At 40.3% G+C, this 22,961-nt stretch overlaps 1 protein-coding gene and 1 pseudogene across 1 annotated transcript in view; one reads left to right on the top strand and one right to left on the bottom strand.

The window, feature by feature from the left end:
- The window catches only part of WWTR1 (WW domain containing transcription regulator 1), a 140,973-nt gene extending 125,818 nt beyond the window's left edge, over positions 1-15,155 (top strand). The window contains exons 5-7 of the mRNA XM_003826478.6: positions 4,434-4,567; positions 6,267-6,379; positions 11,399-15,155. Coding sequence (XP_003826526.1) covers positions 4,434-4,567; positions 6,267-6,379; positions 11,399-11,583 — 432 coding nt within the window. The 3' untranslated portion in view covers positions 11,584-15,155. The remainder of the gene's footprint in view (positions 1-4,433; positions 4,568-6,266; positions 6,380-11,398) is intronic.
- On the bottom strand, positions 6,662-6,757 carry LOC112439404 (U6 spliceosomal RNA; annotated as a pseudogene).
- Positions 15,156-22,961: the final 7,806 nt, after the last annotated feature.

Raw genomic sequence — 22,961 nt, 5'->3', positions numbered from 1 at the left:
TTTGGTTTAATCCCTCCAAGGTGAAAGTTGACCAGGAAGAAACCTCTCACCACTTAAAGTGGATCAGTTCCACATGACAGTGTGACTTTTAAAATTGTTTATTTTGGTTTTTTTTGAGATTGGAATTCAGAAAATGAAATAATAATAATTCCTTCAGCATTTCTTATGTGATCTTGAGTGCCTGGCACTGTTCTAAGCACCTTGTAGTGTTATCCCATTTTATCATCACAGCAGCCTTCTTGGGTGGGTGTTCTTATTATCCCCACTTTACAAATGAAGAACAGAGGGTTAAATAACTTTCTGTTAGATAGCAGGACCAGGTTTCCAATTCAAGCATCTAGCTCCTGGCCACTCGGCCCTCCTGTTCATCCTATGTGAGGGGCAGGAAAGAGTGCAACAGGACCATTTCTTGAGGATGGAGCCTGCACCTGGCTAGTTGGGTTGTATACGATAGGCTATTATTTCACTCATATTTGTGGCTGAGGTGAGATTGCATGTTCTTAGTTTATATTTCCAAGTACCCACTGTATGCCTAGCACTGTTAAGGTAGTTGGGATACAGGAGTGAACATGACAAACAAGGCCCCTTCCCTCGTGGAGCTTACACTCTAGTAGGAAAGACAGAGAATGAAAACTTAAGTTGCACTGAAGAAAATTAATGCAGATTAAGAGACAGAAAATGACAGGGGTGAGGCCATTTTAGACAGGGGTGAGGTAGGAGCATCTCTGAAGAGATGGCATCTGTAGGAGGCAGGCATTAAGTGAGGGAATAAGCTTTAGGAAGACTCGAGGAACACCTTGCAAGCAGATAGAACAGTTGGCGCAGGTGCAGGAGGTGGGAGGAGCAGCAGAGAAACCAGGAGACTGAAAGGGGGTGAAGGAGGGGAGCACATCAGAGACATGGGAGGAAAGGGTGGCGAGGGCTGTTATGCAGGGTGTGGTGGTCTGCAGTGAGGACCTGCCTCTATTTACCATCCAGGTGGAACAAGAAGCAGGTCGCTTTAGAGCAGGGGGTCACGTGAGCTTCACTTTGGCTGCTATGTGGAATAACTTGTGACCCAAGAATGATTTTGGAATAATCTTAGACAAAGTGTCCTATTATGAATAATAACTTTCTAATTCAGACTGGCCTAATTTATATTTCAAAGCTATTATTCAGGCTGGGTGCAGTGGCTCACGCCTGTAATCCCAGCACTTTGGGAGGCCAAGGTGGGCAGATCATTTGAGGCCAGGAGTTCGAGACCAGCATGGGCAACATGGCGCAACCATATCTCCACTAAAAATACAAAAATTAGCTGGGCGTGGTGGCACATGCCTGTAGTCCCAGCTACTCGGGAGGCTGAGGCACGAGACTTGCTTGAACCCGGTAGGCAAAGGTTGCAGTGAGCTGAGATCATGCCACTGCACTCCAGCCTGGCTGAGAGAGTGAGACTCCATCTCAAAAGAAAAAAAAAAAAAAAAAAGCAATCATTCCAGGTACATTCAACACCCTTTCTGATTTTTCTCTTATTTGTTAGTCAGTTGAAGGTAGAAAATGATACTGTGAGCCCCCTACAGACAGAAGGCAGCATTTGCCCTTAGGATGACTTGGTGATTAAGTCTTCAGGGTAGTTACGGAAACATCAGTGCTGGAGACTAGAGCTTCTGTTCTCTTTGATTTAAAATAGATGGAACAAATGTGAAATGGCACAGTGAAACATTTCCTCCAATATAGTATAGGTTTTTCAGCTTTGGTTATCATAAATAATCCTTTAAATTTTATTTATATATTTTATTTATATATTTAGACACACACAAGCATTATTTTATGTTCTATTTACTGGAAATAGCTAGGAGTAATTTAAATTAATAGGAAAGTTTAGAACTATTTATTTTATATCTAATTTTTGATATTTGTTCTTCTAATTTTATATATTATTACAGATAACAATTCATATGTGTTATATATAGTGTATTTTTTTATCCCATGAAGTTCCAGAAATGATTCTTACCATATATAAATTTAGAACTCCTGGAAATTGCAGATTCAACTTGTATTTTTTTTTTTTCTTTTTTTGAGACAGAGTCTCGCTTTGTTGCCCAGGCTGGAGTACGGTGGTGCAATCTCGGCTCAATGCAACCTCCGCCTCCCAGGTTCAAGTGATTTTCCTGCCTCAGCCTCCTGAGTAGCTGGGACCACAGGTGCATGCCACCACACCAGGCTAATTTTTTGTATTTTTAGTAGAGACAGGGTTTCACCTTGTTAGCCAGGGTGGTCTTGATCTCCTGACCTCGTGATCCACCTGCCTCAGCCTCCCAAAGTGCTGGGATTACAGGTGTGAGCCACCGCCCGGCCTCAACTTGTATTCTTAAGACATATGTTGATAAAGTTTTGTCAAATACAAAGGAATGCAGCCATCTCATCAACTTTTAAATTAAAAGTGTATTTGTTTAGAGGTAAACTCCCACATTTATTCAGAATGGTTGAAAAATGGAATATTCTAGTAAAGTTCATGTTTTTGGATAATGAGGGTTATGAGTCAAAAGATTCTTGCATTTACGGTTAATAAAGTATTAGAAATTTACCATTGATGAGATACATTTTTTCAAACTGTGGCTCAGGGTGTATGAGTGTGCTTGAGGGATGGGGACTGGTGGGATCCAGGCTTTTTATGCCAGATTCAATCCCTATTGTTCCTTCTGAGGCTTTCAGGAAAACTTTGGTTGGATAATAAGGTTTCTAATGCACCCTGCCTGCCATGTTAAAAACAACTATCAGAAAATAATTTGATTTTTCTAGGTTTATTCAGAAGGCACTTCCAAGATTTAGATGATGAAAATCACTTTTTACCAAAAAAAACTCCAGTTTTTGGTTTGCTTTTTGTAGATTCCTGAATAAAATTTGTTAGTTAAGTATTTGATTATTTGCAATCTGGATGAACAGAAGTGAGCCAAAGACCCTTTCCAGCTAGATTTATTTCAGTATAAGTTAACAATACAGTTTTTTTCTTTTTAAATCAATCAGGTCTCTCATGGTTTGTAACAGCACAATGAACTCTAGTAACTGAAAATTTTTATAGCCGATGACTTCACTAGGACTTGTCTAGACAGCAGTTACCCTCTAAAGTCACATCATGTTAGGGCTGGAAGAGATCTAACGAAGATACTGTAATTTAGAAGTCCTAAATGTTCTGTTTGCCATTGTAGCCATGGTTTTAGGGTTTGAGGGACAGTGAGACCAATGACTTCAGCATGGAAAGTGGGAAACTGATAGGCATAAATATGGGGAAAGGCCTAACCTTGGTTTGGGATGCAAATGTAAACATACAAAAGTATTCTCTGGAAACATCAGCAAATTTGAAAGGAATTTGATGTCTGGTTATGTTTGTCAAAATGGAGAGACTCCTGGAGATTATACCTAGAGAAAGTAATCGCAGTCAGTAAATTTGTAGCCTTTTGGATAGACTCTTCTTAGCAATGTAATGCTAGCTTTTATAAAATAATGCTTGTATTATTTGTTTCTGCTAATGAAATCCATATGCTGTGAAACAGTTACTTGTCTGTGGGATTTGGATTGGATCTACATGGTTCCCCAACCTTCAGCATTTTAGTCAACAAAGTAGTCAAATAGATTGACTTTTTTTTTGTTCTGTTTTGAGACAGCGTCTCACTCTGTCACCCAGGCTGGAGTACAGTGTCGTGATCTCTGCTAACTTTAGTCTCAACCTCCCAGGCACAGGGCTCCTCCTACCTCAGCCTCCCAAGTAGCACCACACCCAACTAATTTTTGTATTTTTTGTAGAGACAGGGTTTCACCGTGTTGCAGGCTGGTCTCGAACTTGTGGGCTCCAGTGATCCGCCCACCTCGACCTCCCAAAGTGCTGGGATTATGGACGTGAGCCACCACTCCTGGCCACTGATTGACTTTTTAAAGTAAACTTTCAACTCATTGTTTTGCTTTCCTGTCTGTAAACATAAAACTGCCAGATGCAATTTAATGTAGAGCCTGGACTCTGTAATTCCACAGTTTTACTGGCCTGTAAGTGGCAAAGACCAGAATGTACTTTATAGTCCAGAGGAGTCTGATTGCTTTGATTGATGTAGATTTGGTTTGAGAACCTGAGATAGAAACAGCCTTGTCTCTGACAAAGTGTTTTGAGAGGGCTTTCTATGATTTGGGTGTTTAAATAATTGCATGGGTGGGATGATTGCAACATTAAGTGCCCTTAGGTCAAATAATAGCTGAGCTTCCCATTAACTTTGTGAATGTGAAGTGACTTATGTCTGTAAGACTTTCTTCAGAGAAAGAATACTAATGGTTGCCTGGTGATTTTGACTTGCTGGGAGTAAATACACAGTGCTTTGTATTTGGTGAAAAGTTTTGATGTGAAGTACACTTTGCTCCATGCCTTGTGACAATGAGTGCATGACTCTTGCTTCCCATTCTGACTGTAGGAAGCTGCCCTCTGTCGACAGCTCCCCATGGAAGCTGAGACTCTTGCCCCAGTTCAGGCTGCTGTCAACCCACCCACGATGACCCCAGACATGAGATCCATCACTAATAATAGCTCAGATCCTTTCCTCAATGGGTAAGTTAATATTTGGGGGCCACTTATTTTTATTCTCTTTATTATGTGATCTAGACTATAATAGGATCTTTGTTTACATTGGGAAGAGGTGGGGAGCTTGAGGGTTGAGGGTGAGAATAAAGGGAGGAAGTGGGAGGAGCTGGCAGAAAAAAGAAAAGCAGGGGAAATCATCTGCCTGTTAAAAAATTTCCAAATTAAAAAATTGGTGATAGGATGTAGAGTAAACCCCTAGTCAAGAATTTGAAAATGGGCATGAACTTATATTTTTAAACATGATGGTGTTGTCTAGTACTTATACTTGGAAGAATCTTCTGGTTTTATGTAACCAACAGGGGATAAAAGCATGCCATATGGCAAATTGAGAACAGAACAATTAAGAGATTATGTTCGGCCAGGCGTGGTGGCTCATGCCTGTAATCCCAGCACTTTGGGAGGCCGAGGTGGGCAGATCACCTGAGGTCGGGAGTTCGAGACCAGCCTGACCAACATGGAGAAACCCTGTCTCTTCTAAAAATACAAAATTAGCAGGGCGTGGTGGTGCATGCCTGTAATCCCAGCTACTCGGGAGGCTGAGAATTGCTTGAACCCGGGAGGCGGAGGTTGCGGTGAGCCGAGATTGCACCATTGCACTCCAGCCTTGGCAACAAGAGTGAAACTCCGTCTCAAAAAAAAAAAAAAAAAAGAGATGATGTTCAGGGTGAAATGTGAATAAGATCTATAGTTTAGTAAATAATGTTCTACAGTGTCAGATTTCTGATTTTGGTAATTGCACTATGGTTATATAAGATGTTATCACTGGGGAAGCTGGTGAAGGGTACATGGGAACTCTCTGTACTCTTGTTGCGTCTTCTATGTGAGTTTAAAATAATTTCACAATTTAAAAAGTAATTAAAACAAAGGAGCAAAAGGGAAAGAGAATTTAGCCAGAAATATCTTCATGAGCAGAAGTAGTTTTTAAATCAAATAAAAAGGGCAATTCTGTATTTCCTGTGCCTTTTATTCTGCCCTTGCAGAGACGTCTGGCAAACAAACAATACAATTATGAACATTGTTAAAGATAGAGATAAAAACAAATAGTAGCTGAAATAATAAGTAATGGAGGTTTTAAATTGTTGATTTTAAAGTATTTGAAACACAGAGAAGTACAAAGAATAACATGAATTACCCATGTACCCACTACCCAGATTTGCCATAGTTTCATTTAATCTTACTTTTTAACAAATAAAATATTACAATTAATATTTGAATCCATCCCCCCACCACTGAAATTTCATTTCTTTTCCCTTCTGTCCCTAGTGGTAGCCACTATTCAGAAACTGGCATGTGTCCATCACACAGACTTTTATACCCCTTACTGCCTGTTAGTGTATGTATCCATAAGCAATATTCAACATAGTTTTTGTTTTTTTTTTTAAAGTTTTACATAAATGGTGTCATACTCTGTATGTTGAAGAATGTTCAAATGGTTATTTTGAGGTGAAAAGGAAATCAATGTCAATTTACTGTGAATGGCCACACATGATTATTTTCATTTTCATGAGGGTATGTATTTCAAAATTAAAACTTTCCTTCCTCCCTAACCTGGAAAGTTGGGCAGCATGGCACAACTGCACTAGTTTAGAGCTTTTGTGACTGTGTTTTAATTTTGAGATTTATTTAGTGGGCTCATATTGAAGTTTCTTCATCTTTTGCTTTGCAGAGGGCCATATCATTCGAGGGAGCAGAGCACTGACAGTGGCCTGGGGTTAGGGTGCTACAGTGTCCCCACAACTCCGGAGGACTTCCTCAGCAATGTGGATGAGATGGATACAGGTAGGAGCAAAGCCTGCAAGCACTTACAGTGGGTTTGTGTTTTTTAAATGATCTCTTCGGTCATCTCAATTTTATTTTTCTTTTATTTTATTTTTATAATTTCAACTTTTATTTTATATTTGGGGGTACATGTGCAGGTTTGCTACATGGTTATGTGATGCTGGGGTTTGGGATACGATTGCTCTCGTCACGCAGGTAGTGAGCATAGTACCCAATAGTTTGTTTTTCACCCCTTGTTCCTCCCCACTCCCAGTAGTCCCCAGTGTCTGTGAAAATGTTGAAAAAAAAAAGGGATGCTTCATGAATTTACATGTCATTCTCATGCAGGGGCCATGCTAATCATTCCAGTTTTAGTGTAGGTGCTGCCAGAGCGAGTACGGTCATCTCAATTTTAAAATCCAACCAGAAACACTCAATCTCAACGACAACATAAAATAACAACTGAAAAGCCACTGAACCCCCAGGCACTATTAATAAACTGTAGCCCCTTCCTCATAGATTATACAAGTATAGTTTTACATCTGGGCGCAGGATTTTAAATTCTGTTTTTTTTTTTTTTTTTTTTAATTCATCTTTGCTCCATATAGTCCCTTCCTCACAATTGCATCAAGACACCACTGTTTGCTTTGCCATGTTTCCACATTGGGGTATTTATGCTGTTCTAGTTTTTAGTTGTAATATATGGGCCACCCTTTCTCCTGGAAAGTGACACTGGTTTATAGTTCTAGTATCCAATTTTTTTCATGTCATTCACTGCATTTGAAAAGCAATTGGCAGTGGGTATTTGGAATGCTGAGCAACTCAGAGGATTCAAAATTGTCACTTCCAAGTTCCAACATGGTAACGACATCCTCCTTCAGGAATTAAAGAGAAGAGAGTCAGGGTTACTTTTACCTTGTCCCCAGCCTGTGCATCCTTCAGGTCCAGCCTCACCAGGCTTCCCGATTACCTTTCTTTTTCTCCTTTTCTCAAGGAGTGAGACTTCCAATTGCAGAAACTGAAGTTAGTCTTATTAGCCTTACCTAGACTTAATTATGAAAGTCATAAACTCTAAGAAGATATTCTAGAACCAAAAATAAATGACAGCCAGGGTGTCCACTATTTGGAGTTATTCATGAAAGTTCCTTCTCCATTATCATTGACAAAAGTAATTGTTTTGTGTTGAAAATAAAAAATTCCTTCCCCCAAAGTGTTTGCCATAGTGCCTGTAGTTTTTTACACTCTACTCTTTGATGGCTCCTCTTTGTGTTGTGAGTCTAAATTGTTGGAAAGATCAAGAGTCAAACTCATAGCCAGGTGTCTTACAAATGCAGTACATTAAAGCTGCTCCCCCGGCGTCTTTCGTGTAGGTTGTCATCTTTGCATTGAGAAGATTGCAATGACTGTCTTGTGAGGAGTGACAGAGGAGTAGTTTGCACTGATTGTTTTACTGTTCTTCAGTTTATTACTTCAGTTCTTCCCCCACCACCACCCCCTGCCACCTTTATCTCTCTCTCTGCTTTTTGAGTGTGAGATTTATTTTGCTATCTTTGGAATAGCCTTAGGAAGTGGCTCCTTCCTATGTTTAATAATTCTTTACTTTCATCTTCTAAACACTGGGAAGCCAGTAAGGATAAAAAGCAAAGTTAAGGAAAAAAGCTCAGGAGATCTAAATCTAAGTTTGACATTCCAAAAAAAAAAAAACAAAACCACAAAAGAGGATGGATTCTACTCTATGTCTCTTTAAAATAACCTCAAGTGGGTAAGTAGGGAGTGTTTTATTTTGAAGCCGTAATGTGGAATTAAATGATGTCCTGAAAAGAACATAGTTTTAGCCAACAGGCAGCCTGATTTGAATCCTTGCTTCTCCATTCCTAGTAGCGCCTTTGGGTAAGTTGCATAACCTCCGTGAGCCTCAGATTTCTCACCCGTAAAGTGGGAGTGATATGCTCACGGCAGAGTTGTGAGGAGTCATGAGATCACAGAGACCAGCTCAAAGTGCTCTTCTCCAGTAAGAAGACTGATGTCATGCATACGATGGACTTGATAATGTCAGAGTGCCACGTTAACCTGGTTAGGTGAGAGTCAGCTCATTGAGTGTGGGAATGTGAGTGCCAAGTTAACCTGGTTAAGTGAGAGTCAGCTCATTGAGTGTGGGGCCACCTCTGTGAAGTCTTTGTAGGAAATGGGCATACATCTTCTCGGGGAGAAATGTTAATTATACAGTAGCAAAATGAGGAAAGCTGTGGGGGCAGGCAGAGCTCAAGTGTGGCTAGAAAAGATCTATCAGGCCTGTGGACCACGCGCTGGCCACATGCTGAAGGGAAACGAGTCAGCTGAGCACTCCATTTGCAAAATATACATGGAAACAACAGCTGGGCTTGGTGCGAAGATCCAGTAAAGGGAATAACATGAGCAAAGGCTGGGAAATCATCCATCCTTCCAGAATATTCTGCAGTAATCACACCCTTTTTAGAATTGCCTTGTGGCTGGGCACGGTGGTTCACACCTGTAATCCCAGCACTTTGGTAGGCCGAGGTGGGTGGATCACCTGAGGTTGGGAGTTCAAGACCAGCCTGACCAACATGGAGAAATCTTGTGTCTACTAAGAATACAAAATTAGCTGGGCGTGGTGGCACATGCCTGTGATCCCAGCCACTCGGGAGGCTGAGGCAGGAGAATCACTTGAACCCAGGAGGTGGAGGTTGCAGTGAGCCGAGATCGCACCATTGCACTCTAGCTTGAGCAGCAAGAGCGAAACTCCATCTCAAAAAAAAAAAAAAAAATTGCCTTGGTTTGTCTCTTCCACTTTTTAAGTGGATAAACTGCAAAGACCAAAAAGATTACTATGAGATTGCAGAGCTGCTTCTATTTTAAGATTGTTAACTTTAATGAAGAAGCTTAGCCAGTATCCTCATGCCTTCCATCCTGAGAAGAAAGGATAAGAGGAATTTTTTTTTTTTTAAGACAGGGTCTCATTCTGTCACCCAGGCTGGAGTGCAGTGGTGTGATCTCAGCTCATTGCAACCTCTACCTCCTGGATTCAAACGAGTCTCGGGCCTCAGCCTCCTGAGTAGCTGGGATTACAGGGGTGCACCACCGTGCTGGCAGTGTTTTTTTGTTTTTTGTTCGTTTGTTTGTTTGTTTGTTGTATTTTTAGTAGAGACAGGGTTTCATCATGTTGGCAAGGCTGTTCTTAAACTCCTGACCTCAGGTGATCCACCCACCTCGGCCTCCCAAAGTGCTGGGATTACAGGCATGAGCCACCACACCCGGCCTAGGAATTCTTTAAAACAGAGATTTTGCTTGGCTAAAAATTATTTTCTTGAGTATTTGAAAGTTAAAATGGGAAATTAGTAAAAATGAATGATTCTAACTGGAGATGAAGAGAAAAAAAGACATCCAGCACATTAGATCAGATAGTTTTTTAGACACTTTTTAAAGCCTCATTTTTATCTGTTACACTCTAGTAAGTAGAAGAAAGTTATTTTGGATTTTGTTTTTTCTTTTACGTTATTTTTCAATATCAGTAGCACTATATTGAGGTCATATTGTTGAATTTGATTTAATTTTTCAGATTACTACCCTTTGCAATGAAAATACTGTAAAATATTGCCCAGGAGTCATTTATATTTTGTGATTTCTAGAAAAGCCATTGTGTTTTGCTATCACCAAAATCCAAATTGGATGATGGTTCCTTCATCATTTGGAAGGATATAATTTTTCTCCTTGGAAAACACAGATTGCTAAAGTGAACTTTCTGCAATTTTGCTTAAAATAGTGAAACTTCCCTACACACGTTTCAGGAAGGCTACTGCACTTGTAACACACAAAAGATAATTTAACAAGTTTTTAAAAAATGACGTTATGGTGGAAGCTGGCCTTAGTTATCAATGCTTCTCAATTTTTGAAGTAGATATTATCTCTTCAGAAAATTGTTTGAGACTTTTTGAATTAACCTGTTGTTTTGATATTGTGTAATTAATAGTGGCTGAAGACCTAGGTTTTTCTTTCTCTCAGGACAATCAACATTTATTATATTTTTGTATGTATATAACTTTGTATATATCAATGACACCCAGAGCCATGGATATGTGGCAGACACTATATGGCACTTTACTAACTTTTGTAAAAGGAGCATATAATCCCAATTTCTAGATGGGTAAACTGAGAATCAGGCAGGTTAAGTGTGTCTAAGCTTACACAGCCACAAAGCTCGATCTAATGACACCAAAGTCAGTAGTGCATTCTGTCCCATACTATTACACATAAAGAACCTATATTCTTCATGTCATATCCCAGACACCTACTTTTCCTCTAGTACAGCATTTTCTCACCTGTGTTCTGTAGAACTTCAGTTTTATTAGAATACACATACTGCCAAAATAGGTTTAGGTGATTAAATGGGTTTAGGAAATAGTGTCTTAAAGAAAACAAAAGATTTCTTTACTCTAAGACTCAAAGCCTTAACATGCTCATATGCACTGTGCTCATATGCTTGTGAGAAAGGCAGATAGTTGTAGGGTGTAGGTATTACAGAAAGAGGGGGAACATCTGCAGAACTGCCTTTATAAATGATGCCTAAAGTCATCAATGAAGACAACTTTTTAATAGCCTGGTTAAAAGAAGCTTCACACCATTCTCTTTGAACATAAAGAAGGATGGTATGGGTAAACATAAGCTTACAATGAAACCTGTAGATTATAGTTCTGTAATAAGCTGTTTATTACAGACAGGGCCTCTCTACTCTTTTGTAAAACAGTTCTTCACACCTTTGTCATGGGAAGGCACAGATCATAGATCACATCCACAGTGCCTTTCACATGCTCCTTTCTTATCTCCTTGGCCTTTTCCATTCTGGACCACACCTATCCAGAAATAATTTTCGATTTCTTCCACATCTCTGTACCTCTTATGAGTAAGGGTCAATAATGTGGTAGTTGAAGACATGAAGGTGAGGGTTATGTAAATACTTGAACTGTTCCTCCTTCAAGAGCCTAAAAGAAGGAATTGAAATGGTTTCTTTTCATTTTGTTATAGGAGAAAACGCAGGACAAACACCCATGAACATCAACCCCCAACAGACCCGTTTCCCTGATTTCCTTGACTGTCTTCCAGGAACAAACGTTGACTTAGGAACTTTGGAATCTGAAGACCTGATCCCCCTCTTCAATGATGTAGAGTCTGCTCTGAACAAAAGTGAGCCCTTTCTAACCTGGCTGTAATCACTACCATTGTAACTTGGATGTAGCCATGACCTTACATTTCCTGGGCCTCTTGGAAAAAGTGATGGAGCAGAGCAAGTCTGCAGGTGCACCACTTCCCGCCTCCATGACTCGTGCTCCCTCCTTTTTATGTTGCCAGTTTAATCATTGCCTGGTTTTGATTGAGAGTAACTTAAGTTAAACATAAATAAATATTCTATTTTCATTTTCTGCAAGCCTGCATTCTTGTGACAGATTATACAGAATTGTGTCTGCAGGATTGATTATGCAGAATACTTTTCTCTTTCTTCTCTGCTGCCCCATGGCTAAGCTTTATGGGTGTTAATTGAAATTTATACACCAATTGATTTTAAACCATAAAAAGCTGACCACAGGCAGTTACTTCTGAGGGCATCTTGGTCCAGGAAATGTGCACAAAATTCGACCTGATTTACAGTTTCAAAAACTGTATTGATGACAGTAGTACCAAATGCTTTAAAAACTATTTAACTTGAGCTTTAAAAATCATTGTATGGATAGTAAAATTCTACTGTATGGAATACAATGTAATTTTGAATCCATGCTGGCTCTGATGGCTCTTATTAGTCTGTATTTCTAAAGGCACACAGTCCTATTGTAGCTTATCTTTCGTTATTTTACTGCAGAGCATCTAGACAACTTAGTCCCTCCAGCGGGAAAGTAGCAGCAGCAGCATTAGTCACAGTTCTTACACTACAGATCTTGTGAAAGAGACCAGTTTGGTACTAATTATGAGCATTTTATTCAAACAAAATTTTTGAAATATTACAACTTGGGATTTAAAAAATTGCAGCTTAGAATCTGATGGGTTTTTTTTTTTTTCTTGTTGTTGTTTGTTTGTTTTTGAGATCGAGTTTTGCTCTTGTTGTCCAGGCTGGAATGCAATGGCACAATCTCGGCTCACTGCAACCTCCGCCTTCTGGGTTCAAGCGATTCTCCTGCCTTAGCCTCCCGAGTAGCTGGGATTACAGGCGCCTGCCACCACATCCAGCTAATTTTTTGTATTTTGAGTAGAGACGGGGTTTCACCATAATGGTCAGGCTGTTCTCAAACTCCTGATCTCAGGTGATCCACCCATCTCGGCCTCCCAAAGTGCTGGGATTACTGGCGTGAGCCACCGCACCCGGCCTTGATGTTTATTTTATAAAGCACTGTAATTTTGTAGCTGATGACAAAAGGCAGCCAAATGTTTTTGATAAATCAGTGGCAACTGTATTTTTGTCTTTTGAAATAACTCTGAAAACATCAGGACAACATAGATTTCAACCTGATAGCACACCACACACAGTGAGCTGTTGCGATTTAAATTCTGAAGCTTTGTCAGGTTTGCTTCCTAGATTTCAAGTGTTTAAAATAATTCTATCTATGAAACTGAAGGATGAAGCAGATCTCTGACTGACGTGTAAAAAAACATGCCCTTTGAGGGTGTATGGTGGAGATAAATGTTTCTGAATTCAGTAAAATTGATTCCTAAGTATATTATCCTAACCCTGTTTGCTACAGTTGGTATAAAAAGGCATGAAATATGTATTCAATACCTCTTATGTAACCAAAACCATTTTTAATTAGCTTTTAAGGACTGAGAGAGCATCATGTTCAACTGGCATGCAGTCTGCCTGCATTGCCAATGAAGTCCTCAACTGTTTAATATTTTGAACTAATATTATTTATAATCTATGAATTTAATCTTTTTTGAAAGACTTTAATAATTTGAGTCTCTGAGAGGATACTTTCAATTTCCATGGGGGACTTATTTGTTGGGGATCTTAAATAAGATTCCTTTTGATCTACCGGAATATACATGTACAGAGTACATTGGATCATGTTGGAAAGAAGGCAAGTGAAAAGGTCAGAGATGAAGTAGCGAAGTTATGGAATATCGTGGAAAGGATACTAGTTGTGAAATGGAAAGAGACAAGTTATAGTACCCCAAAAGCAAAACAAGCAGGAGATGCAAGAGATGCCCCAAAAGGACAAAGCAACAATTTTCTGTTGCCACCTTTATACCGGAAGACTCTGTTGTAGAAGAAAAGAAGGCTTTGGTGCACCTTATGTGGGAGGAGGAGGGGCAGGGCATGCTGATGCTGAGCGTGCAGGCAGACAAGAGCGTAGCCTGCTGTTGCCTCCATCACTATGAAATGACTTATTTTACCTGAAGGACCCATGGTTTATGTTCCTCTAATTCCTTTCACTCTCCCTAAGCCCTCTGAGAGAGATGAAGATAGATGATTTTATTGCTACTAAATTGAAGGGAGCACTATTTCTTTTTGTCTTTTGTTAGCAAAAAATTGCAAAAAGAATTGTACATTCTTGCTAAAAAAAAATAAATAAATAAAAAATTAAAAAAACAAGGGACCTAACAAAACTCAGCAGTGTTACTGTATTTTTTAAAAATATTTTTATAGACTCATTTTCAGGTTATTAAATGTAAGAGAAACAGATACCCCTCTTTTTTAAAGTAGGTAAATCATTGATGATTTATATTACCAATTTTTAGAAGTAATTTTCTAGTAAGCTTGTGGCATTAGAAAATACTAGAAGATTTTTTTAGTTAAATTAGTTAGAACATTTATGAATGAATATAATAAATATTTTTTCAGAATAAAATATGGACCCTTTGTGTTTACTAATAGATAAAGCCAGATAAAATTTTTTGTTTTTAAGGCCACAAAATATGGCCTTTGTTAAAGAACACTAAAGTTAGAAATCTAAAGTTAGAGCAACTTTTTAATGGCTATTTCCTATTATTGTAAGTGTTAAAACCCCTGCAGAATTCTTGATAAGGTGCTATTTATACTATATTTCTTATTATAAGACAACTGTCTTTAGTCTTCTTAGTACTAGTCTTTTTAGTACTAAATCAATCAGTAAACATCATCATTTCACCCCAAAATTTTGTCACAGAAAAGGCATATCAAATGAAAAATAATTTCAGAGATCTTTCTTTCAAGATATTTTTTCCTGATAAAATACATTGTCTTGAAGTAAATACATTGTCAAAACCTAATTGCAATTCTGTTAAATCTAAGTAATTTTTAGACAGTGTTTCACCATATTATTTAGGATGTGAAATGCCATTTCTTTCACTGATTACACCATATACAGGAAACAGGTAAAACAGTGAAAACTTTATTGTGCTGGTTGATGCCAACTTGGTTGAAAAGCTCTCTGCAGAAGAAGTGATCTAGAGTGACAGAAGTGTTGCTAATTACAAGTTGTGTTCTCATGACGTAATTACAAAGTAACTTCTCAAAGTACAACTTTTATGAAAAAAATAAGCTGTTAAAAAAAGGAAATCGTAGGTTAATTTAATTGGGAAAATGGGCAATTGACAGAGACCATTTCCCTAACACATATATGTGCTAGTACTTTAACTTTTTAAAATTTTACTTCTACGTTTTGTAATATAAAAATTTCTATTTTAAGTTTAGAATGTTATGCGTACCGAAAGTATGCAGCCAAATCGATCAGATCAAACCATTTTACCTGGAGTTTGGTACTGGTTTTTACTTCTCTGAATCTGTATAAGAAAAATAAAGACAATTGAACTGCCACTTGGAGCTTTTGACTTTCCATTATTTGTCTGTGTTCCTTTTACTAGGGGATTTGGGTGGTACTGAAGACAGGCTTATGTAACCCTCCTGGCAGACAATGAAAGAAAGAAAAATCTGCAGGCAAACAATTTCTTGGCTCACATGCCTGGCCTTCAACATTCTAAATGTTCACAGAATTCTAGTTTCCACTTTATTTACAATGTCCACTGAGGTTTTTAAAGGTGTATATATACACCTTTAAAAATAAAAACATATACCTTTAAATATATATATATCACATTGTCCTCCCAACACCCTCACAGATTTGACAAGACCATCAAAAATACAGGATTCTTGCTGGGCACGATGGCTTATGCCTGTAATCCTGGCAATTTGGGAGGCTGAGGCGGGAGCATTGCTTGAGCCCAGCAGTTTGAGACCAGCCTGGGTAACATTGTGAGACCTTGTCTCTACAAAAATATATAAACATTAGCCAGGTATGGCAGTGTAGAATATACAACAAACTCTTATAAACCAATAGAAAAAACAAACAGCCCAATAGAAATATGGATCAATAATGTGAATCGAAAGTTTATAGAAGATGAAACTGGCTGGTGACTAATTTACCAACCTCATTCCAAATCAGAAATTTAGATAAATAATGACTGAATTCCCAATGGCTCATAGGCTTGCTGGAACTCTTTCATTGACCTAGACTCTGCAACCTTTTCCTACTGACTGTTTTTTGAAGTCGGTTTCTTGTAACTTAAAAGTTTGAGTGGATAAAACCTTGAACTGTAATTAGCAGAGAATTGTGTTTAGAAATATTTATTTATAGGGGTCACAGATAGAGTATGCTGGGGAAGCTTACGTGTCCTAAATAACCTTTTCTGCTTGTAAGTCATTAGGTCAAAGTAATGCATGGCACATTGGTTTGCAGTGTGAGGACCAGAAGTAAGGTGACAACTCTCCTGGTTTGCCCAGGACTAAGGGCTTTTCCAGATTCAGGAATTTCAGTGTTAAAACTGTCCAATCGGCCAGGCGCACAGTGGCTCACGCCTGTAGTCCCAGCACTTTGGGAGGCAGAGGTGGGCGAATCATGAGGTCAGGAGATCAAGACCAACCTGGCCAACATGGTGAAACCCCGTCTCTACTAAAATACAAAAAATTAGCCGGGTGTAGTGGCGGGCGCCTGTAGTCCCAGCTACTCTGGAGGCTGAGGCAGGGGAATCCCTTGAACCCGGGAGGCAGAGCTTGCAGTGAGCCAAGATCATGCCACTGCACTCCAGCTTGGTGACAGAGCGAGACTCTGTCAAAAACAACAACAACAACAACAAAAAAAAAACCAAAACAACAACAACAACAAAAAACTGTCAAATCAGGAAACGTTGGGAAGTATGTATCATGTAGTCATTGGCAGGATGGGCTACATAATTTGCGGGACCTAGTGAAAAATAAAAATACGGGGCCCCCTGCTCAAATTTAAAAGAACTTCAAGATGGTGGCAGCAGAGCATTACACCAAGCGTGGGGCTCTTCTGAGTGTGGGGCCCTGGGTGGGGGCAAGGGATTTATAAAAAAGAAATAATTATAAGCATTAATCTGGGAAATTATCAGCATTTTCTCCTAAAACAGCCTCTCACCAAAATTTCCAGGCAGCTAGTGGTGTTTCTCATAGTTGGAGAGAGTCAGGTGGGTCTGGGGGCCCTGGCCCTAAGTCAGATTTGGTTTCTCCTGAGGGAACTAAAGAATATAGAATTCTTAAGACCTTCTTTCATTGACATCCCCCAATATTCTGAGTCAGCAATACCAACCAACCAGGAGGGAGAGAGAGAGAGAGAGTCCATTAATTGAATCGTCAGTAAGTACTTGCTGAGCTTCTGGCATGTTGAAGGCACTAAATAGGCATAGGAAAAACAAGGATGAAGAAAACTCAACCCCATGGTTTAATCGGGGCCATACATTATGGGACAAAGAGTTACAGGAGCTCAAGGTAGAGAAGGAAAAGAGTTGTGAACAGTCGCAAATAGGTCCCAATGTCTGAGCCTTATTCACCAAGGAGTTTCCCAGGCATTTCAGGTAAAGGAGACAGCCTACCTGAAAGCACAGAATTTTAAAAGAGGAGTGACAAGGTCTATGGCCCTGGAGAGCGAGAGTGTGAGGGCAATAAGGTGGGAGTTGAGACCAAACAAGGTTGATGGAGAGTAATCCGTGAAAAAGTTTGTATGCTTTGAGTCAGAGTTGGAGTTTATCCTATACAATAGAAGCCACAGGAAGATTTTTAATAGTAGAGTGACTTAAAGAAAACAAGTGAAAAAGTGAAGATGAACCAAAATGGAGAGGAGTTGGCGGCCCTCTCCTTGTACAAGGATCTATTTGGTACTATGAGCATAGGAAGGAATTGAAACCATGGCCTCTGCCTCCACAAAGCTTATATACTACTGTGTATTTAGCACAAAGTTAATGCTAATAAAGATTAGGAGAGAAAGATCATTCGGGGCTTGGTGGTGAGGTAACATCAGGGAAGCCAAGGCAGAGAATTCTGGGAATGGAAAACTGGTAAACAAAGGCACAGGAGGAGAAATCGAAGGGAAACAATATATGCTGACAACCTACTGTGTTCTGGAGCTAGGCATCATTACTTCCTATATGTGTGTGTACTTTTATTGGAATAGGATTACACTTTAAGAGTCAGGTAGGCAGAATTGACATCTTTATAATTCTAAGCCTTTCGATTCCATCTGTTTTCTCAGCTTTCTCAGAAATGAGATCTGAAGATGAGTAGACAAACAAATGAAACCCTCAGTAACCTCAGTCTTGGAAGTCAGGCACTAGTGCCAGCACTATCAGAAATAATAGATACAATTGTAATCTCCTGAGATCTGCTTAACCTTTTTAGGTCTCATTCTTTATTCTCTTTACCTATAAAAGGCTCCCTTTGCTATGGTCTAAAACACTCCCATTCTATCTTCTTCCTTAGTGTTTGAATGAATGTTCTACATTTGTTCATGTACACAAACACACACTCTTTCTTTTTCTTTTTCTTTTTTTTTTGAGACGGAGTCTAGCTCTACGGCCCAGGCTGGAGTGCAGTGGCATTAGCTCAGCTCACTGCAACCTCTGCCTCCTGGGTTCAAGTGATTCTCCTTCCTCAGCCTCCCAAGTAGCTGGGATTGCAGGCACCTGCCACCACGTCCAGCTAATTCTTGTATTTTTAGTAGAGATGGGGTTTCACTGTGTTGGCCAGGCTGGTCTCAAACTCCTGACCTCGTGATCCGCCCGCCTTGGACTCCCAAAGTGCTGGGATTATAAGCGTGAGCCACCCCACCCGGCCCACACCCCTTTTCTTAAAGTACTTCTCAGTCTGATAGCTATAACAGACAGGAGGTTGAGAAACTGACATTTTAACTCTGACTCTAACCTTTATAAATGGCATAACTTCAGCAAGCCAAATTACAAAGCATATTTCTCACTACCCAACCAGAAAAGCTGACACTTCTACCATTAGGATTAGAGTACTCTTTCCAGAAAAAGCCCCCCACCTCCACCAAATATCTTCCCTGGGGAATGATAATGTGATCAATTGGGCTACAAATGGAGAAAACTAATTTGTGGGCTTAGCAGAAGTTAACAGTCATTACTGTCTGCACTCTAGAATGAGAACCAATTTCTGGGATTAGCATAGAGCAAAATAAGAGTTTCAGAGTACCAAAATAAGGGTGAAACATTAATTGGGGGAAGAGGAGGCCCGGCACATTCCACGTAGCATATTGAGTCCTGGAGAAGTTGGGGTGTGTGAGCGCTAATAAAATGCATGTGTGGGCAGTCTCCTTTACAATTCGCGCTGGGCTTCATTCCGACAAGTTAAGAAGTTCAGTACTGTGCAGGTATTCATTAATGCCGTGGCCTTAGCCAAGTTTCTTAAAGTCTCAGAACTTAAGTTTCTTTCTTTCTTTTTTTTTTTTTTTTTTGAGATGGAGTTTTGTTCTTGTTGCCCAGGCTGGAGTGCAATGGCATGATCTCCTCTCACCGCAACCTCCGCCTCCCGGGTTCAATGATTCTCCTGCCTCAGCCTCTGGAGTAGCTGGGATTACAGGCATGTACCACCAGGCCCAGCTAATTTTATATTTTTAGTAGAGACAGGGTTTCACCATGTTGGTCAGGCTGGTCTCGAACTCCCGACCTCAGGTGATCCGCCCGCCTCGGTCTCCCAAAGTGTTGGGATTACAGGTGTGAGCCACCATGCCCGGTGGGAACTTCAGTTTCTTTACATGTAAAATTGGCATAATAAAAAAGGAGGGGTACAATGAGAGAGTGATGAAGATGAAGAGAAGTGACTTATGTCAAAACCAGTCGTTCATAGATGGTCAATAAATATTCATTCCCTTCTTTGAGCTTTTCCCTCTCTTGGCCCAGGCCACGTCTTTCTCCGCAGCGTTTACCACCATCTAACAGTGAGAGATAACTTACTTTTCGATTGTCCTCCATTAACTTGTCAGCTGCATGAGAGCAGGGATTTTGTTTGCTTTGTACCTAGCACCTTGAGCCATGCCTAACACGGAAAACTTTCCTTTGGACAGTGCAATCTTGGACTTGTTTGCTGTCACTTCCATGACTTGCATTTATGAGGTTTTTGGAAAATGTTCCTTGATGAGAAAATATTCTAGAAAAATTGGATTATTTAGAAAGATGGGCAAACCTGCTCGCGGAGAAATTATCTGCTTAGTGACCTGTTATCTGCTGCCCTCTAATGGCTGAGCCAAGTCACCATTAGCAGGCGGCAGGTGGCTTTGTCATGGTGTAGTGAGTGACCAGGGCCTGGCTCAGGGGGTGCAGCCAACCAGGGCTGGGAATAGGATGGGGCATTGCTGAAGGGGGAAAGAGAAAGACATGCAGAATACAGACGTGTTTGTTTCCTTCTTTGCACTGACCTATGTGTCCTTTGGTGAGGAGTTCTATGGCTTTTGAGTCAGAATAAAGTTATTGAGTACAAAGAGGAAAAAAAAACAACAACAAAAAAACTAAAGTCATTTTCAGAGCAGGGTTCACCCTAGAGTCAATGGCTCACCTGCCTTAGAATTTCCCAAGTTGTTGGTGTAACCGTGAATTTCTCAGACCTCCTGAACCTGAAAGAGACTGAGGTCTGAGACTCTGCATTTGTTCAGTGAGCTTCCATGTGATTCTGGTGCAGTCAAGTTTGACACCTAAGGAGTAATCTCCAATTTTTTTCATCATGGAGCCCCGATGTATGTATGTTTGCTTGTTTATTTTTTAATATTATAAATTAAATACAAAATGACTGTTCTAGTGTATTGTGTACATTATAAAACATTCACAAAAATGGAAATTTTTAAAGAATAAAAAAATACATTAAAGTTTACATATGAACTTCCCATGCCACATTTTGGATGAGTATAATTTATGATTAAATGTTATGTAACTGATCCTTAGGGTGATTATGATGGCACAACATTCATTTTCCCAAGTTTGTGGCCCCAACATCAATAGGCAGCAGGATTATCTGCAGAGGTTTTATTTCTGCTTCAATAGCATCACGGGAATTCTCTTTCTTCCCCTCTCCCTGTTTTTCTACCTCTCCACAATATTCACATTTGATGCTGGGAAAAGTTGTCATGTTTACTCTCTTTACCAAGCTGATGCTCCTAGTATTGCAATTTCTGGGTAGGAAACTGAGTGTGGACTGGTAAAGGTGTTGGCATCATATAGCCTGCAATGCCCAGGTGCTTAAGCAAACACAAATATACACCCTTGGGACTACTCCAAGACTGAACCAGTTGCAAAATCATCTTCTGTGAAACCCCGCCTAGAAAAAGCTTTTAATGCATAATTAGACTCTAATCTAGCTCTTAATTTTTCTGGGGTCATGGATCTTTAAGAATGCGATGAAATCTTCAGGCTCTCCAAGGCTGGGAAAAAATAATTCATGTGACCATAGGTACTATTTAAGAAAGTGTAAACACTTCTGCAGTTCTCAAAGTGTGGAATCTGGGCTGGCAGCATTAGCATCATTAAGGAACTTAATAGAAACGTCCAGCAGGGCATGGTGGCGTAGGTCTGTAATCCCAGCATTTAGGAGGCCAGTGCAGGAGGATAGCTTGAGGTCAAGATAGGAGACCAGCCTGGGCAACACAGCAAGGCCCCATCTCTACAAAAAGAAAGAGGCTGGGTGTGGTGGCTCACACCTGTAATCCCAACACTTTGGGAGGCCAAGGCAAGTGGATCACCTGAGGTCAGGAGTTCAAGACCAGCTGGCTAACACGGTGAAACCCTGTTTCTACTAAAAATACAAAAAATTAGCTGGGTGTGGTGGTGTGCACCTGTAATCCCGCTACTCGGGAGGCTGAGGCAGGAGAATCACTTGAACTCGTGAGGCGGAGGTTGCAGTGAATGGAGATAGCACCATTGCATTCCAGCTTGGGCAACAAAAGAGAAACTGTCAAAAAAGAAAGAGGTAGAAAGAAAGAAAGAAAGGAGAGAGAAAGAAAGAAAAGAAAGAAGGAAAGAAGGAAGGAAAGAAAAGAAAGAAAAAAAGAAAGAAAGGGAGGGAAAAGAAGGAAGGAAGGAAAGAAGAGGAGGGAGGGAAAGAAAGAGAGAGAAAGAAAGACAGCTAAAGAAAAAGAAAAAGAAAGGAAAAAAAGAAAAGAAAAGAAAAGAAAGAAAAAAAAAGAAGCAATACTCGACCCCCAAGCCTACTGAATCGGCAACTTTGGGGTGGGAGCTGGCACTCTGTGTTTAGCAAGCCCTCCAGGACTCAAGTTTGAAAACACTCCAGAACAGTCCTCCAACCTGCTTCCTTATTAGAATCACCTGGTGAGTTAAAAATAAAAAGGACTTATGTCTGATGCCTGGCCTCCAAACTCACTTAATTAAATTAATATACCTGGAAGTGGGGCGGGAATGGACACTGGGATTTTTTAAAGCTCTGCAAAGGAGCTAAGCTCTGTAGACCCAGGCTACTTCTTTTCTCCTCCTCCTCCTCCTCCTCCTCCTCCTTCTTCTTCTTCCTTTTAGAGACAGGATCTTGTTCTGTTGCTCAGGCTGTAGTACACTGGTGCAGTCATAGCTCACTGCAGCCTCGAACTCCTGGGCTCAAGTGATCCTCCTGCCTCAGCCTCCCAAAGTGCTAGGATTATAGGCATGAGCCACTGCGCCTGGCCCCAGGCTACTTATGACAACTCCAAAACCAGAGCATGATAGCACTAAAGAGGAACTTAGCAACAGCCTGACTCAATTGCTCTCATTTACTGAGAAGGAAATTGAGGCCCAAAGAAATGGGGAGGTTTTCCAAGGCTACACCATTGCTGAGTATCACAGTTAGCACCCAGCTCTCCTTCTCTCCCTGCTCCAGGAAAGGCCACACAGGGAAATATTGAAATCAAAGCACTGTGGAAGAAGCCTGGAAAGTTAAGTTATGCAAGTTTAAAAGTAGCCTGGGAGGTTTAGCAGCTGATCATTGACATCAGCCTCCAGGGGATTTTCCCCTTTGGCCCCATCTCATCAGTACTTGCTGCTCCTTTTCATACAGCTTGGTTCCTTGAGCTTCTCCTTACCTGACCAGTGGAGTGCAGGAGAGCTGTAGTTCCGCCATTGGACGTCTTTGTGTTGACACTTAGGGGGACAGGGAGGACAGCCAGGTGGTGGGGAGCTTGGACTTGAGGTACAGGTGTCCTAGGTTTAATGCCTGCTCTGCCATGACTAGCTCAGTGTCCTTGGCTTGTGCAACCTCTTCAAGCCTCAGTTTCCTCAGCTTTCAAATAGGGTGATAATAGCACAGCTATCCCTGAAGGACATGTTTGTACCAGAGTGA

This window comes from Pan paniscus, chromosome 2 (genome assembly GCF_029289425.2).
Source record: "Pan paniscus chromosome 2, NHGRI_mPanPan1-v2.0_pri, whole genome shotgun sequence".
In the NCBI taxonomy this organism is placed as follows: Eukaryota; Metazoa; Chordata; class Mammalia; order Primates; family Hominidae; genus Pan; species Pan paniscus.
The sequence above is the reverse complement of the archived record's forward strand: the minus strand, read 5'-3'. Positions and strand labels throughout refer to the sequence as shown.